This window comes from Penicillium canescens (genome assembly GCF_028828765.1).
Source record: "Penicillium canescens strain IBT 15451 chromosome Unknown utg000002l_segment0_segment0, whole genome shotgun sequence".
NCBI lineage: Eukaryota > Fungi > Ascomycota > Eurotiomycetes > Eurotiales > Aspergillaceae > Penicillium > Penicillium canescens.
In genome coordinates, this window is record NW_026703964.1 from 1,777,037 (window position 1) to 1,794,491 (window position 17,455).

At 49.7% G+C, this 17,455-nt stretch overlaps 6 protein-coding genes across 6 annotated transcripts; 5 read left to right on the forward strand and 1 right to left on the reverse strand.

Moving 5' to 3' along the window:
• Positions 1-151: 151 nt before the first annotated feature.
• N7446_001864 (putative mitochondrial carrier protein (Pet8)) lies at positions 152-1,200 on the forward strand (the record flags this gene model as incomplete). The annotated part of the gene is made up of 2 exons (XM_058510613.1): positions 152-211; positions 301-1,200. The coding sequence occupies 2 exons, from the start codon at positions 152-154 to the stop codon at positions 1,198-1,200; spliced, it is 960 nt and encodes a 319-aa protein (XP_058376149.1).
• Positions 1,201-2,147: 947 nt separating this feature from the next.
• Positions 2,148-5,697, forward strand: N7446_001865 (WD repeat protein; the record flags this gene model as incomplete). Its single annotated transcript, XM_058510614.1, has 8 exons — positions 2,148-2,184; positions 2,240-2,318; positions 2,457-3,690; positions 3,743-3,959; positions 4,034-4,989; positions 5,043-5,131; positions 5,198-5,396; positions 5,449-5,697. The coding sequence occupies 8 exons, from the start codon at positions 2,148-2,150 to the stop codon at positions 5,695-5,697; spliced, it is 3,060 nt and encodes a 1,019-aa protein (XP_058376150.1).
• Positions 5,698-7,631: 1,934 nt separating this feature from the next.
• N7446_001866 (tetratricopeptide repeat protein) lies at positions 7,632-9,326 on the forward strand (the record flags this gene model as incomplete). Its single annotated transcript, XM_058510615.1, has 1 exon — positions 7,632-9,326. The coding sequence occupies one exon, from the start codon at positions 7,632-7,634 to the stop codon at positions 9,324-9,326; it is 1,695 nt and encodes a 564-aa protein (XP_058376151.1).
• A 414-nt stretch (positions 9,327-9,740) lies between these two features.
• Positions 9,741-12,314, forward strand: N7446_001867 (uncharacterized protein). The gene is made up of 9 exons (XM_058510616.1): positions 9,741-9,880; positions 9,939-9,984; positions 10,045-10,180; positions 10,230-10,437; positions 10,495-11,062; positions 11,115-11,153; positions 11,209-11,277; positions 11,335-11,579; positions 11,628-12,314. Exons 1-9 carry the CDS (start codon positions 9,834-9,836, stop codon positions 12,244-12,246), a joined length of 1,977 nt encoding a protein of 658 aa, XP_058376152.1. The 5' UTR covers positions 9,741-9,833; the 3' UTR covers positions 12,247-12,314.
• Positions 12,315-12,649: 335 nt separating this feature from the next.
• Positions 12,650-14,845, forward strand: N7446_001868 (tRNA lysidine(34) synthetase; the record flags this gene model as incomplete). Its single annotated transcript, XM_058510617.1, has 3 exons — positions 12,650-12,872; positions 12,932-13,108; positions 13,161-14,845. Exons 1-3 carry the CDS (start codon positions 12,713-12,715, stop codon positions 14,843-14,845), a joined length of 2,022 nt encoding a protein of 673 aa, XP_058376153.1. The 5' UTR covers positions 12,650-12,712.
• Positions 14,846-15,185: 340 nt separating this feature from the next.
• Positions 15,186-17,440, reverse strand: N7446_001869 (uncharacterized protein; the record flags this gene model as incomplete). Its single annotated transcript, XM_058510618.1, has 2 exons — positions 15,186-15,746; positions 15,800-17,440. 2 exons carry the CDS (start codon positions 17,438-17,440, stop codon positions 15,186-15,188), a joined length of 2,202 nt encoding a protein of 733 aa, XP_058376154.1.
• Between the last annotated feature and the right edge of the window lie 15 nt (positions 17,441-17,455).

A 17,455-nucleotide genomic window follows, 5' to 3' on the forward strand; every position in this document is an offset into this window, starting at 1 on the left:
TCGGAATGGCCTGACCGCGGAGCAAAACTAAACTGCCGGAGCTCCCAGCTACTCCGCATTGCCTTCAGTTTTGTCATGTCCAAATAGATATCTTCGCAATCTGTCTGCTCTTCCCCTCTCCCCCTCTCTTCCTCTCCTTTCTCTCTCCACAATGGCCCAGCAACCTGACGGGGAGCCATTCGTTTCCTCCCTCTGGACGAGATCCCTAATCGTACGCAATCTCCCAACACCCCCAATATCCAAAATCGAACACCACTAACCCAGCAAAAATAAAGTCCGGAGCAATCGCGGGACTAACAGTTGACTGCTCCCTCTACCCACTGGATACAATCAAAACCCGCCTCCAAAAAGCACGCGACCCCCTCGCACCAGCAGCAGCCCGCCTCTCTCTCCACCAAACCATCCGCGGCATCTACGCAGGTCTCCCCCTCCGTCCTCTTCGGGTCCGCCCCCTCAGCAGCCTCCTTCTTCATCGTCTACGATGGCGTCAAGCGCACCCTCCTCCCACCCGGAGGCTCAACCCAACCCCAATCGAGAACACACATAATCCTCACACACTCCCTCGCCTCCTCCCTGGGCGAGATAGCCGCCTGCGCCGTCCGCGTACCCACAGAAGTAATCAAACAGCGCGCCCAAGCCGGCCTCTTCGGCGGATCAAGTCTTGCCGCCCTAAAGGATATCCTCTCCCTCCGCCATGCCGCCCCAGCGTCCGCCACAAAGCGCGGCTACGGCCAAGTCGTACGCGAACTCTACCGCGGCGCGGGTATAACCATCGCGCGCGAAATTCCCTTCACAGTGCTCCAATTCACAATGTGGGAATCGATGAAGGAAGCCTATGCAAAGCGCTATCTGCGTCCCGCCGGTACTGTGTCTTCCGTGACTGAAACGCAGATTCCGGCTTCGACGAGTGCTATGTTTGGTAGTGTGGCTGGAGCGATTGCGGCTGGTTTGACGACTCCGTTGGATGTAATTAAGACGCGGGTTATGCTTGCGCGCAGGGGAGATGGCGCTGGTGCGCCGGTTAGGGTTAAGGAGATTGTCCGGGGTATTGCCCGTGAGGGGCCTGGGGCTTTCTGGAGGGGTATTACGCCGCGTGTTACTTGGATTGGTATTGGTGGTGCTGTTTTCTTGGGCAGTTATCAGTATGCTTGGAATACGCTTGAGGGGAGGAGGGAATATAAGAGAGAGGCGGGGATTTGACGTTGATTAGAGTTGTTGGGGTGGATTGTATAAGCTATTATATTTCTTGTATAAGGTTGGGAGAAGATATAGATAGATCGTATCTGTTGCATCTCGGCTAGTTGATGTCTACATTCGACCATGATCTTTGGGTTGGCACCGATTTATGTGCTTGTCATTATACCCTCTCATCTACTCGGCAATTGGGAGATCCTCCATCTCGTCTATACAAGAACGGATCTGCGCTATTATAGCCAAGAACAACAAGCGTGCGTCAACCTCTCAACCACACATCATAGCAAATAACTGTCTCACTAATCGAAGGATGAGACAAGACTTGGCGAGTCAAATCATTGGGTAGGTGCCTGCGTTTACTTCGTGCTTATGCTTATGCGTGTGGCTTGGGGCCTAGTGCGGGTCTCAGTCTATTACCGTAGATAGCCGTGTGTGAGAGAGACTTTATGTTTAGATGCGTAGCTTTCCTAGGAGCTTTGAGGGTCAGATGGGATTATCTGAAAGGGATGTTGATGGTGTTGTTTTAGAGTTGTTTGTTTAGGCAAACGGTTATGGGGGATATAGTGAAGGCCTGGGGAAGTTCAAAGTAAGGGTATGGAGAGTAAGCCGCATATCAGTTTATAGACATGACAGTATCGCGTAAATAGAATCAATATAAAAGATGACATAGAACCAAGAGTATCAAGAGTATCTGTCACCCGTTGAAATTGCCTGATAGGCTGCCCCCTGGCGCCTCCAACTCTGGTTAAATTTCCCCTCATTTTCCCCCGTCTTAGTTCTTGGTCTCTGGTATTCCATAGGCTTGGCCTTTCTTTGCTTCTTTGCTTTTCTCTTTACGTTGCGTTGAATGTGACGTCGACGTCTCCCCGCCAAACAGAACGATCGGCCTCGACGGCAGATAAGCTCCGCATTTCCATCTCCGCAATTGGCTTCACTCCTGCAACGCTGCATGTATGGCACGAAAACTAAGCCACCAGAGGGTCACCTATGGTAAACCAGATCGCAACATTTTTGCTTGATGAAATACTGACCTTAATCCTGCTAGTACTTCCTCTGCCAGATGCCCCAGGCGGGCATCGGCTGGGGGTCAATGGCCTGACCGTTGACCGTCAGAACTCCATCCTGTAAGTCCTCCTTCCCTCATCCTACTGGGATCCAGGATCTAGCTCCAAGCTGTCCTGCCGGCGACTGCAGTCTGCCGGGAAATAAGGCTCCTCCAGCACGTGGGTTGCACGGATTCTAATATGACGTCCCCTCTCCAGGTACTCCGCGGGCCGCGACGGCGTCATCTGTTCGTGGGATCTCGACTTCCCCCTACCTTCCTCATTCGCCCCAACAGAACTATCGGCCTCGAGCCAGAAGCCCAGCCCAACTGGCTTCAAGACGCAGGTGCAGGCTCACAGCCACTGGATCAACGATATCGTCTTGGCACAGGATAACTCTGCGCTTGTCTCCGCTTCGTCCGACACTACCGTGCGACTCTGGCGCCCGCATTCCGAGTCCACTGATGTCCCGGAGCGCATTGGAAAACATACGGATTATGTCAAGGCCTTGGCAAGTCCGGGTGGCCATGCTACCTGGGTTGCGTCCGGTGGTCTGGATCATAAACTCTATCTATGGGATTTGAATGGCTGTGGAGAGATATTGAATATTGATGCCGGCGGCGAAGATGCTACCGAGAAAGGCTCTGTCTATGCTCTCGGTGCTGTTTCGTCGGTCCTTGCTAGCGGTGGTCCGGAGAATGTCGTCCGAGTATGGGACCCCAGGTCTGGGAAACTGGTGACCAAGTTCGTTGGACATACGGATAACATCCGTGATATCATGGTTAATCAATCGGGTGATACGATCATGACTGCTTCGTCAGACCAAACCATCAAGATTTGGTCTCTTACAGCAGGACGATGCATGAACACCCTGACCATGCACAACGATAGCGTGTGGTCTCTCTACTCAGACCACCCCGATCTGTCAGTGTTCTATTCCAGCGATCGATCCGGCTTAGTTGCGAAGACAGATACTCGAGGCTCCCCCGATCCCGAGCAAGGCACTTGCGTCGCCGCACTACAAGAACACGAGGGTGTTGTCAAGGTCGTCGCAGCAGGCGACTACATCTGGACCGCCACTCCCAAATCGAGCATCAATCGCTGGAGAGATGTCGATACCACACTTGATATTGAGCCGCCGCCTGATCCTGCACCTACCATAGAGTCCACCGCAGCGCCTGCCAAATCGACCGAAAAGGGACCCAAGAAGATTCCATTCAATGCTGCTCTTCAACTCTCGGCTACTTCAACTCTTCTTGGTAGCTCTACCCCTAATGGGAGCACCCCAGAACCCAATTTGGAAGCAATCGGTTTAACAATCCCGGTTCATTCGTTACCCGAGGAAACAATCGAGGGCCAGCATGGCTTAATCAAGTGTCTCATGTTGAATGACCGCATGCACACACTCACTCAGGACTCTGCAGGAGAAGTTGTGCTTTGGGATCTGCTGAAGGTAAATCCAAGGCTTTTCAATAATATTTAACGCCAACTGACATCAAATATAGTGTGTTCCGGTCAAGACATTTGGCAAGCGTCATATCGATGATGTTGCATCAGAAGTCAACACCACTGAGAGTATTGCACATTGGTGTACAATTGATGTACGCACTGGTCGATTGTCGGTTATTCTAGAGCCCAATCGTTGTTTCGATGCAGAAGTCTATGCCGACTGCGCCGATTTGACGCCATCTGACATGGCTGAGTTTAGAGAGGATCAGCGAAGTAAGTATTATTCTCCATGTGTTGAGTTCTCCTATTGTCAGCCATCATGTCTTGTGCTTACTCACCAATCGCAGTTAATCTTGGCAAATGGATTTTGCGATGGCTCTTTGCTCCGGTAGTGGATGAGGAAACTCGCAGAGACAACGAGTACCGTCAAGCTGCTATAGCCAAGGCAGAAGAAAATGCTCGACTGAACGCCGTAAGTACATCCGTGCCGGCGGATGACGTCCCAGGCAGCATTGGAATCCCTATTTCGAATCCCCATTCCACATGGACCTTGCGTCCTAGTGCGGACTTCCCTGCCAGCCCCAGCACCGGTTTCGGAATCAATGTTGGCACACCCTCGTCAAATTACTTGAGCACCTCCATGCAGAGCAACTCTCCGTTCCCTATGTTTGAGCCAGATACGCCCGATCCTTCGGGACCTACACAGTCGCACATTGATGGCGGACCATCCTCCTTCTCTGATCGGAGTGATTACTTCTCAAATAGACCAACGCTGCAAACCACAGAAACATCTATTATGTCACCCTTACCCTCGGAAGGGGTCTCCAATCCGGGTGTTCCTCAGTCTCCCGCAGAGCCTGACAAGGAGGAGCGCAAGAAGGGCGGATCTCTATTTTCAAAGAAATTCCGAATGGACTTCCCCAAGAAGTTGACTCGCACTTCTACTGATACGAAGCCTCAAATCCTCGAAGAGAAGGCCGAAGAATCTGAGATCTCTTCTGTCAAGGAGGAGAAGGTGTATGAGCCCAATCTCTGTGGTGTGATTGATCGGATCCGTCATGACTATGAGGAATACCTGTCTACAAATTCCAACCTTGACCTGGAGACGGCTATTACACCTAGTCCCGAGAGTGAAACACCCCGGTTGGAAATTCCTTCTCGGGTTGCGGTTTTCATTCAGGAGGAAACAGGTGATACTGCAGTTGCTTCAGACCTCTATCGAGGCAGCGTGGATCGGATTGGCGAGGATCTTGAGAGACTCAAGAAGTCAATTCCCCATTGGCTTGGCGAGCTTCTTCTCAAGGTAAGTTTGCACCCCAGGTGTTCGTATAGTGCTTTGCTAATGATACACCACAGAATCAAATTCCCTTCAAGGAACAAGTCAAGATTGCATTCGTGTTGAAACCCTTTGATGATTCCCTGCCAGCAGTCGTCAAACCGGAACCGTATGTCTTGGGCCGTCTTTACTCTCCACCAACTTTACCTAACGGAACTGACACCGCTCCTTGCAGACCGACCATGAATGGTGCACCACCCCCAAGCAACTTGAACCCTAACACCAGCGGTTCCCGATTGAATGCCAACCGCATGCTCCGGGCCAAGAAGGTTCTTGCTTACGTTGCAGAGCGCATCGACCCTGCAAACCCGGATGACCCCGAGGAGTCTATGATGCCCCCGGAGGAGTATCTCGAGCTATACTGCCAAAAGACTGTAAGTTTTTCTGCTCTTCAGACTGTCATTCTATATACTGACAATATCCTAGCTCTGTCCACCGAACATGACCCTTGCAACAATCCGCACATGCTTGTGGCGCACCTCAGGAGACATGATCCTCTACTACAAAGCAAACGGCAAGAAAGAAATTCACCCGCCCCGTTCTCTATTAGGCCTTGACGACAACCCAACTCCCGTAGGTGAAGCCAATGGCACAAATGGCGATAGCCATGCACCCCCGGGTAGCATTCACTCAGTGACCAACTCGGGATCTATTGCCGGTTCCGTCGTCACCTAGCGAGGAAAGCCGTTTACTCTGGAATTTCCCTGGTGGGTTTTTTTTTTTTTTCCTTTTTTCCCCTTCTTTCTGTCTGTCTGTTTAAAAGGTACATTCGGTGTCTGGCCTAGGCCAGTGAAATATGGATCTCCGGTACATATGGGGGAGGTCTTTGCTTTGTTATAGGATTTGGATTTAGCTTTGGCTTTGCTTTCTTTTTCGTCTGTTTCATCTCACACATTTTCTGTTTCTTTTCTGTTGCTTTTTGTTAGCGCATCTGGTAGTGCTTCTGCCTCTGGCTTGGCTTTCGCTTTGAGCCTTTGCTTTATGCCTTGCAGCTTGCATTTGTATGTAAACTCGAGATACCTTTTCAATGTATGTGCTGGGTTGTTTTTGATTATGTGTGACATCCTATGCTGTGTTGAGTTGAGTTGTAGTGAACTTTATTTTATTGAACTTGTTTTGTTTTCAAAGGCCTACTGCCCTGCAGTCAGGCATATTCAGGTACATCAATTCTAGAATACGCTTAGCCTTCAATAACGCAAAATAAGCTACACTAAACATGCATATAACGACCAACAGAAACATCCATTAAAGGGAAAAGTAAACCAAATTATGTCCGATGAGGCTGACCAGAAGACGAGCTCCTGTTCCTGGCCAAGCCGGTGATCAGCCGTGCCCTAGTGCCATGTGGCGTTTCCCCCCAAATTTCAGACCTTTCACTCTCGGTATTCAGGTCTCCGTACTGGGAACCTCGATAACATCTGTGCTTCCACATGTCTGGCATTCCAGACGAGGTCTGACAGTGTCGGATTCGAATGATGGCCCGTAACGAGCCACAAGGAATAGTATAGCCGGGATAGAGAGCATCCACGTACAAGCTAAGAGCACGAACGTATGGAAAGGGGCTTCTCTGAGACGATCCTCGATGAGGGTACTGCAACCCCCGGTGTAAGTCTCGAAATAGGATGCCCGTGGCTCCTGTAAAGTGTGAAAACGCCTCTGGAAAGACAGCGCGATGTTATCGGGGCCGGGTCATCTCAAGTTTCATGTATAGAGAATGGGGTTTTTGCAGTGAACGCCAGACACCCAGTTTGCTCAATGTAGGATCCTTCTAGGATATATCCAACAAGCTCATATCCCACGGGCTTCTTGTATCTTACACGCCCAGTAGCTCAAGGTCGTGTCATTGGAGGAGCACTCTCTTCGGGCGGTGCCTTGACATGGCCCTCTCGGTTGATCTAGGCCTATTTCATTTCCTCCTGCCGGTATGGTGCCATGCTACTCTGTTTATTCTGGCCCCTGAAGAAGATCAATCTGGTAAATTTGTTAATATCGCCGCAAATGAATGGTGTTTAACAATATATTCTTCGATATATTGTTGGCGCACCCCGACGCTATTTCGACCCCACGAGTGAAGGTGACTTTAATACCTCCAACGTTGGGATAGTTGGTAATCAGATTGAAGACGATAATGTCTACCCCGTATGCTTGTATAGATAGTTAATGATCCCCCCTAATTTGCTCACAACATTTAGTGCACAAAAAGTGGGTGTCCGGGTGGCATGATCCCACACCGGCGGGGAAAATAGGAACCCCAGGGTCCTGGCCATGTATTATAAATCAGGTGTATTGTCTAAATAGTTTGTACAATCTGCGACTTTCCAGGATTGTGAGATCTAGAAACAATCAGATCGACCTCTGTGACGACAGTATAGAGGGGCCCTATGGGATCCACCGACAATCCTGGGAAGCGTTCGCAGGTCAGCCTGGGATCCAATACAATGCCACAAAAGTACTGTTCTTCTCACAAGAGAAAATGGGACGGATCCCTTCAAGGTCGCCCAAATCCGTTGGGCACATTTACGGGCGGAAGAGCCTCGTGTGCAACCCCGCTTAATGCCAACTTCACTCTTCATCCTCTTCTCGCCACCTCGCCGCATTATAGGATCAGGATGACAAAAGCTTCGATGATGGACGAGTATCCCTACAATCTGGGGTCATTCAAGAGGACCATCACCACGACCAGCCCGGAAGCCCAGACGTGGTTTGATCGTGGCCTGACATGGGCATATTCCTTCAACCACAAAGAGTCAGCCGCGTGTTTCAAGCAGGCCATCGTGCATGATGAGTCTTGTATGATGGCCTACTGGGGATTGGCCTACTCTCTTGGTCCCAACTACAATCAGCCTTGGGACTTTCTCGGCAACGAGTTGAAATCCGTTGTTGAGAACACATACCGAGCTGCATGCAAAGCAAAACAGCTTGCCGCCAATGCATCGCCTGTGGAGCAGGCTCTCGCAAAGGCAATCGCTGCTCGCTATCAGAGTGACCAGCCTGCCAATATGGAACAGCTAGCTGCCCAGAATGTCGCATACGCTGATGAAATGCAAGAAGCATATGAAAGCTTCCCTGATGATTTGGACGTGGTCACTCTTTATGCCGATGCAATGATCAGCCTCACCCCCTGGAAGCTGTGGGATTTGGTCACTGGAAAACCAAACCCTGGAACCCGGACTATGGAGGCGAAAAGGGTTCTCGAGAAGGCTCTCGAACAGAAAGATTCCTTAAAGCACCCTGGACTTCTACACATGTACATCCATCTTGTTGAAATGTCGCCTTTCCCAGAGCTTGGCTTGAGGCCCGCTGACCACCTCCGCGATCTTGTTCCAGATGCGGGCCACATCCATCATATGCCCTCTCATTTGGACGTCCTGGTCGGAGACTACCGCAGTGCTGTGCGTGGTAATCAGCGCGCCGCAATTGCCGACGAAAAATGGCTGCAAATCGAAGGCCCTTTTAACTTTTACTCAGTTTATCGTCTACACACTTATCACTCACTTATTTACGCAGCCATGTTTGCCGGTCAGAAGCAGGCTGCCTTTGACGCTGTGGACCGCATGGAAGCGACCCTACCCTATAAATTGCTATCCGCCATGTCAGACTACATCGAGGTTTTCATGTCTGTACGCGCTCATGTCATGATTCGATTCGGCATGTGGGATGAAATAATCCAGATGCAAATCCCCACAGACCCGGAAATATATTGCATGACGATAGCCATCACACACTATGCCAAGGGTGTAGCATACGCGGCTACCGGAAAGATTGCGGAGGCAGAGCACCAACGTGAACTATACCGAGCAGCGCGGCAGCGAGTTCCAGACACCCGCTTGGACTGGCCCAACAAATGCGTCGATATCCTTGGGGTGGCATCAGAAATGTTAGATGGGGAGATCGAGTATCGCCGCGGAAACTACAAGGAAGCATTCGAAGCTCTGCGCCGTTCAATTGAGTTGGATGATGGGTTGGGATACAGTGAGCCCTGGAGCTGGATGCAGCCAACCCGCCATGCATATGCTGCGCTTTTACTAGAGCAAGGTCATGTGGAGGATGCGGCAGTTGTCTACCGTGCGGATCTGGGTCTTGATAGTACTCTCATTCGTGCGCGACGGCATCCGAATAATGTATGGGCTTTGCAGGGCTATCATGAATGTTTGGTGCGTCTTGGTCGGACTGATGAGGCAAGTGTTATTCAGCCGCAGCTGGCTATTGCGGCTGCTGTTGCTGACGTTCCTGTGACTTCGTCTTGCTTCTGTCGATTGGATACTTTCGAGGCGCCTAATGTTGGGAAAAGGTGCTGTCAATGAGCCCAGGCTGTAAAGAAATTGTTCCGGTTAAGCATGTCTCTTCCATTAATCCACAAATTATATTAGTGATTATTTAACTATACTCCTGGCGTATAGTGTGATATTGAAGATCTGGCCAACAGAACCTAACAACCCCAAATCAACATCTATTTCAATTTCCTTCTCACTCTAACTCATATTCCACACCCTTGAACATTTGAGGCAAAATGGACTATAGGACCAATCCCCGAAGGCGGGTATCTGCCAATGATATGTTGAGGTCGGCGTTTGGTCAGCAGACCAAACGCCGAACAGTAAACTCGTACTTTCGAATTGCCCACTCATGCAATACATGCGACAGCTTATTGGCTTTATCTATACATCAGTCCATCATTCAAGACTTGAGTCATTCTTTCCGCCTGGCTTTAAAGCCCTTGGAATCGACCAGGGTATACATGTCACGTGCATAGTGACGTTCCATACAACGCAGACGTTAACTTGACATCTACATCATCCTAGATAATCAGTATGCCTCGAGTTGTCAAGCCCCCTGTGAAGGCTGCTTGCCTTCCATGGTAAGTATCACATTCATTGCTGATTATTAGTTGCCTCGCAAGCTGACATTGCTCACAGCCGATCTTCAAAGACCCGTTGCGACGGTCATCAACCCTGTGGTGTTGTATGTCCAGGCAAAATAGACCGTTTAATCTTCCATTCACTGATATTCTTTCATGGTTAGTGCACAGGCAAGAAAAGAGATTGCTATTACCAGCCTAGTCGCCGGGGTGGTCCTCGGAGAGGAGCCCGATATGAAGAGGCACAGCGCAAATCGACTACATCCGGCACTTCGATATCTGATGTGGCTGAAGAATTTGGTAAATTAACTTTTTCTAAGCCCGAGATCACTTTCTAATTTGTGGTCAGAACCATTCCTGGACAACATGATCGGCCTGGTATCGCCATTTGCCGGTATCCACAACCTGGATCTATCACCAGAGGCTCTCTCTGTTGGAGATGGAGCTCAGCAAATTTGGGGCCAGCTTACTCCACATGCGGACAGCGTTCTGGACTTAGCCACTCAAGCTGGGACTGAATCACCAATGATGCGCGCTTATCATTCCGAAGGAGACATGTACGTGCAAGAACAGACGGCATTCAAGGTAGTGCTGGAGACTGACTGATTGCACAGTGTCAATTCCTACTACCTCTATCTTCATTCATATCTTCCATTGCTACCACCCCCAGTGACGCCTCAGTATGAAGATCGACCAACGGTGATCCAGCCTTTCGGAGAAAACTCCCAGGCAGAGAAGTCCCAAATACCACATTGGCCAGAGTCATCACTGGCCCTAGCCTTATCCGCCATGTTGGTTCTAATACCTGTTGCTGAAGATCAACTACCGACGACCGATACAAGTCTCACACTGAGGCGGTCGTATGCGCAGCTCTTTGCCCAGACAGCGTTGGCTGCCGTAGAGAAAGAGATCGACGACCTGTCACCTGGATTGACTGCAGTGTCTGACACGGATTCGTCTGAAGTGCGAAGCTCTTTGCATCCTCGGTTGCCTGCTCAGCTTGAACCGATCCTGGCTCTTGTTGTCCTTGGTGTCTATGAGTATATCCAGCGAGGCAACATTTCAAGGATTCGGGCTCGGGTCAACCAGGCCATTACAACGGCTATGGACATATCTCTTCACAGTCTTGACGACACAGTAACTGAATTTTCCGAGGCACAGAGACGAGCCTGGTGGATGACGGTATGTTAAATATTGTTTCGAAGTGAGTTGGCTGCTTCTAATGGTTCTATAGTCATGGTCGACTTACCTATCGTCAAATATCAATCTTGCGGTAAGGAGTCAGCTTGGCGCTCAAAATCACTGGATTTAACTGACTGCGATAGTAGCCCCCAATTATTTCTTCCGACGACCCACGAATTACGACTCCTTATCCTAAATTTGATGTCTACTTACAGGTATTTGCCCTTGTTTCCCTCAGAGTAACCCATTTATCACCCACTGACTCTTTCAAGCCATGGCCCATGATTATGAAAGCACAAGAAGCTCTTTTCGAAGCCAACAAAATGGTGCAGAATATCGAACGTGTAGATGAAACGACCGATTTATCCGACTTTAGCGGCCGAATACAGCGATTGGACTCAAAGATCGTATCTCTGATGTCTGAAGCAGACCGCCACCTTTTGGCGACGTTCGATGAAACACCCGAAGCACCTGTGGCTCAAACAATGTGGATGATCAGCCGCTTATTTATCCATACGTGAGTAGTGCTCCCTATCCTAGGTTGTACATCAACTTACATTCCTAGTGCTCGCGTACGGCTCCATCGGTTCAGAGCCTTTATGGATATCCCACTCTTCCTAGACAAATACTGCGATCTCACATCAATAAACAGCCACGGGTTCTCGCCGAATATGTGCACACCAAAGTGGGCAACAGACAGCGAAAATCCGTTCCCATTCACTGAACAAGAATCCTCAAATATTTGTCTCAAGTCGTCACTCGCGATAGCCTCAATATTCCGCTCTCTCTCATCTCCAACTTCCCTTGGCAGTCAAAATAGGGAAGTACAACCTCCACTGGCAGGCAGACATAATTCATCATTTGGATCCGTCATATATCCTAGAATAATCCCTGTCTTTGCATGCTCGGCCATGCAAGGCTGTTATGCTCTTCTCATGCTACTGCACCGGATCCGCGCCTGTATGGCGACAGATCGGCTTGCGACTTGTTATCATCTTCTCAATAAGCCCAGCCCTGCGTCGGAGATTTCTGATGTTGAGAGATTGACCGAGGAATTGCGGCATGGTGTGGAAATCCTTGTTCGGTCTATGAAGTCTGCTGTGATTTTTGAAGGTGTTGGGGGTATGGGTCGTGAGATTGAGGGCGCTTATTTGGCTGCTTTTCCTGATTGTCCTGGGATATAAAAGTGGTTTCCAGCGGATGTATTACTCTTCGCAAACCGAAAATATTTTCCATTCGAGGATCATCGTAGCACCACTCCATAATCATTGCGCTCCGGGTCTCATAATGCAGCTCTCTTTTCTCAATTGACACGCAAGGCCTTGAGAAAATCCGAGAACAAGGGCTATGTAGATATATATCACGGACCTACAATAATTCTCTATTATTACATCTCTTTTTTACATTCAACTGATAACCTGCGATATTGAGTAATATTGTATCTATAGATACAAGTATATATCGATAGTTAAAGTGATTATACAGCGATCATCTCAGGTACTCTTTCTGCGCGAAGGCCGGTCACGTTCTGTCGGGAAAACCAATTTGCCGGGCCGACGATATCATTCTCCTGTGCGACACACGATCTACAAATCGATGATGGACGTGAAATTGGTGTTAAATTAAGCTCTACCCGGGGAGAGAGCAGATATGGCCCCAGGCAACATATCGATTTCGCCGTTTCTGTTCCAGCGGTGCTTCCAACAAGCATGGTCCGGGTCGCGACGGGCCCGCATCAAGCCTGGCAATGTCGACTATAAGAAAGGAGCCGTCGATGACAAAGATGTTCTTTCGCTTCCACGAAGGATTGGTGAGCGCTTAAGTTCCAATTTTTATACTTATCTGATCATTTCTGATGCGAATTGGCAGGAATCGCTGTCAGCGGCGGCGCCGACTCAATGGCTTTGGCGTACCTGTGTAAGCAGCTGGAACGCTCGCCTGAGGTAGCTGGGGCCATTTCTGTGACTGCATTTGTTGTCGATCATCGCGCTCGCCCAGAAAGCACTGATGAAGCCCAAAAGGTTGCTGGTTGGCTTCGTGATATGGGTACAGTCCTATACCTTTCTTTGCGCAGCAACATCTAATCAATTTCTCACAGATATTAAAACCTATATCTTAAGCCTGGATTGGTCCAAGTACACTACTGCCAAGAGCCAGAAATCCTCTAAACCAGACGCATCTATTCCTATGCCGTCAGCCTTTGAAACTCACGCCCGACGACTCCGTTTCCAGGCCCTTGGCTCGGCCTGTCAGAGATTCCGCATTGGAACACTACTCTTGGGTCATCATCAAGATGATAACGTCGAGACTACCATTTGGCGACTTTCCTCCGGTGCAAGGGGACTTGGTCTTGGCGGCATCCCCGAAGTGGCTCGAATCCCAGAATGCCATGGCCTTTATGGAATTTCCGAGAGCGGGTCAATTCTATCGATGCCTTTGAAACCTGAGACCATTCCTGAAACTAAAATCCGCTTCATCGGGCGAAGCCAAGGAGTCATCACGTTCCCTGGTCCGAGCCTTAAGTCAGAGAACGACAAATATGGATCCCATCTCAGCCCTACAACTTCATACATCGCAAGCGGCGGTATATTTCTCTGCCGTCCTCTCCTCTCCTTTCCAAAATCCAGTCTCGTGGAAACATGCCGCAAAAACCAAGTCCCCTACGTGTCGGATCCTACAAACTTCGACCCAACCCTTACTCCCCGCAACGCCATCCGCAGCCTCGTATCATCTAATTCCCTACCCCGAGCCCTTCGATCCGAATCCATCCTCTCCCTAATCCGCTCAAGCCAAAACCTCCTCGAAGTCTCAAAAGAACTCTCCAACTCCCTACTATCATCTCAATGCCGGTTACTGGATTTCAATCCTGGAGCTGGATCAACAGTAATCCAATTCCTAAACCCAAGTCTCGAATCCATCGACCCCCAAATCGCTTCCCTGTCAACATCCCAAACTAAACAGATCCAAACCCTCGTCCTCCGCCGCATCACAGAACTGATTTCTCCATTCCCCGATAACCATTTTGCGTTGCGAAGCTATGAGCCAATGGTTTCCCGCGTCTTCCCCGACTCAGAAGTCCCTCAAACCACCACTGCCAATCATGGTGCGCACCAGAAACAAGCCTTCACCCTAGGTGGGGTTATCTTCCAGCCCCTTGCAAACGACAACGGTCATAATATCTGGCTGCTATCCCGCCAACCCTTTATGAAAGGTCGGGACCCTATTAAGCGTCTTTATGTCCCGCCACGGGGCGAATTCACCCCATGGAGCTTATGGGATAATCGATACTGGCTACGGTTTAGTCTTACGCCAAGTGATCCAACCATGGATCCGCGTGCATTGAGCAAATTGCAAAGTCTTTCCATCCGTCTACGCCCATTCCAACAAGCAGATATGCAAAGGATGCGTACAGCCGCCGAGGGAACAGGGCCGAAGAAAGAACGTGTTATCGATGCGACGAAATTGAAATTCTGGGAACAGACACGAGCATTGTTAGCAACTGAAGCACCAGCTTCACTGCGCTTTACTCTCCCTCTTTTGGAGAAAGTAGAGAGTGGATCTAGGGAGAATTCTGTGGATCAGGCGAGTTCTGAGCCCTTGGCATTCCCGACTCTAGATTGCCGTCTACAGGGTCATGGAGCAGAATATGATTCTCCCAAGGAGGTGGAATTGGTGCATTATGGAAAGCACTGGAAATTGAAATGGCAGTGGATGTACAAAAGGATTGACACAGAGGCGCTACGCCTGATGGGCTGGCCCCTTGAAGACACTGAAGACGCTTAGTGTACACGACAACGACAGTTAGACAAAAAAAAATAAGCCCTGCAATAACTTGATCTCCTGAGCTATGCATGTATTATCAATGGCCATCTGTGCGGATAGGCCAGTATGGGGATGACAAGAATTCGGAATGAATACAAGTAAGAAATGATCATGGATATGATATGCAAATGAAGGTGCGTTCAAAGGTTTGTGGAGTATCAAAATACAAGGTGAAAGGAAAGAATAAATGTGACAAGTGTTGGTAAGTGTTGGTAAGCGTTGGTGTGTGCTGATGTGTGTTGATGTGTTGAGACAGGAAATAAGGGAAAGGAATGCGAAACCCTCGATATCGTGAATGCTGTCATTGTTCACTCGCCTTGACCAGTGCAGCAGCGGCATGCTGGGCGCGAAGGCCTCCAACTTCTCGTTTCAGTCGGAAGTTCTCCTTCTTAACCCGGTTGATCTCGTCTAGAGCACTTGCCAGCTGGGATTTCAAGGAGTCCTCTCCGTTTCCTGATCGAACTTCCTTGGCAATCTTGCTGAGTTCTGTATTGAAGCGATCATAAAGCGCCTCGTTTTCGGCGCTCGCTTCGCGATAAAGCTCGTCGAGTTTCTTCACGCGTCGCTCGCTGAGAATCAAAGACGACTCCAAATCTTTTTCAAGAGCAGTTGTGCGGCCATTGTATTCTCCACTAAGCATATCGAACCGGGCCTCGAGGGTGCGCATGCGAGCTTCAAGAGCTGCATTGTTATCAGAAGATGGACAGCTGTTTGTGCGGTCCATACTGAAGTCTAAACCGAGCGGTTTCGTTGACGCAAACGTGAAAGATCGTAATTCGTCACCAAGTGCCGTGAGCTCATCTTTGAAGCCTGATTGAGTAGCTGATTGGTCCTTCTTTTCCTGCTGCACACGATCGCGTAGCTATATCAATGTTAGTCAAATGATCTCATCAGATAGCGAACGCCTTGGCAAACCTTTTGTGGACTCTGCATCCGTATTTTCGGCTTCTGCGAAGAAGACGATGGCTGTGGCCGTCTGCTATCGGAGCCGTTGGTTGTCGGGCGCTCTCGAAGGCCTGGCGCCCGTTGAGGAATACCAGACGCACGAGATCGTCTATTTTCGTCGGCAGGCGATTGTGAAACACTACCTCGGGATTTGGATGTTCTCTCCGTGTAGGGTGTCTTAGGATCAATGTTCTCCTTCCGGCTCGGTGTAGAAGGTCGATTGGGAGACATTCTGCGAATGGGTGATCCTAATCGTACTGGTGAACCCGATTTCGCCGGTGACTTGCCACGTGCAGGCGATGCTGGAATATAGCTGCTCTGAGGCCTGGGCTGTCTAGTAGGTGTAATAACCTCTCCTCGTGGGCGGCTAGAGGGTGTTACCGGACGAAGTTGCTGAGTGGGAGAGATGTTGGATGAATCTGAGGATGCCGTATTTGGTCTTAGGTCCGACAGTGAGCTCCTGCGCTTCCTACGAACTCTGGGCACACCATCATCAGATATTCCTCGGACAGAGGACAAAGATGGAGGCATTTCGTAGCCAGTGCCTGGTCTTGAGATAGTTTCTTCAGATGCAAAGCCGTAGGGGCGATCGCGGGATGTAGGGCGAAGGAATCCCAGCCGGGCGTCCACATCGGTCGACTTGGATCGTATCAGGGAGCCTTTCGGAGTGTTGGGCTCTGAGCCAGCTGGGCTTTGTTTCTTGCTTAATGTCCGTAGAATTGAAGCAACCTTGCTTTCTCCTTCACCTTTTTCACTCTTCTCGCTCTTTGAAGTGTCCTTGTGCAAAAAGCCGAATCGTTTGCGGAAAGAAGAAGAATTAGAGCCAACAGATCCGGCATTGCCATGTGAGGTCTTCGATTGATTGACAGTTAGGGTTCCTTCCACTGAAGTGCCACCGGGGATGAAGTCTTCGAAGAGGTTGTCAAAGTCATCGACCAGTCGATCCAAAAGAGAAACGTGATGGATAGGATCTCCGTCTTCCGTTATTACCTCAGCAAACGCCATGGTCAGGGCACCACGATCCCCATCATTCCCTGATGCATCGAGCAGCTCAGCAAGCAGCCGAATGATTGCAGCTAGCGCTCGTCTGTTCTGCGGACTCATTTCCGAAAGGAATCTGCGGAATTGCTCGTCAAAGTCGCGGGGGATCATGGTGTCAAACTGGCTCTGGACCCATTTCAAAGAAGAAGAGCTCAGAACGGGACCCATGCTTCTTTTCCATGCGTTCGCCAAGAAGGTTTCAAATGCAACAAACAACGTATCAACAGGCACTTCGGCGGCAGCCTGGATCTTGCTTGGGTCTTCGAGCAAAATGTTGTAGAGCTCATTGACCGGTGCCCGGTCGGCATTATCTCTGGCACGAAGCATTCGGCCCAGGATGTTTCCACTTCGAGACTGCAGAGAGAGGATATAAGCTGCAAAAGTTTGTTCCAGCAAGCTGAACTGGGCATCCAATCCCCGAGAATCGGAAGCGCCAACAACCGAGATTTTACTAGTACTTTCCTCTTTTTCCTTGTCTCTGTCCTTCTCTTTTTCTTTTTCTTTTTCTTTTCCGGGAAATGACGAAGGCAACGTGTTTGATCGTGACAAAGTGCCTCTTGGTGGAGGCATTTTCGGAAATTCGCC

What these genes read in the sequence shown, in the direction of transcription:
- N7446_001867 (XM_058510616.1), top strand. Translation starts at nt 9,834, where the DNA reads ATGCCTCGAGTTGTCAAGCCCCCTGTGAAGGCTGCTTGCCTTCCATG. An exon ending in GTCATCAACCCTGTGGTGTT is followed by an intron (nt 9,985 to 10,044) that starts GTATGTCCAGGC and finishes TTTCATGGTTAG; the next exon opens with TGCACAGGCAAGAAAAGAGA. An exon ending in AGCCGCTTATTTATCCATAC is followed by an intron (nt 11,580 to 11,627) that starts GTGAGTAGTGCT and finishes TTACATTCCTAG; the next exon opens with TGCTCGCGTACGGCTCCATC.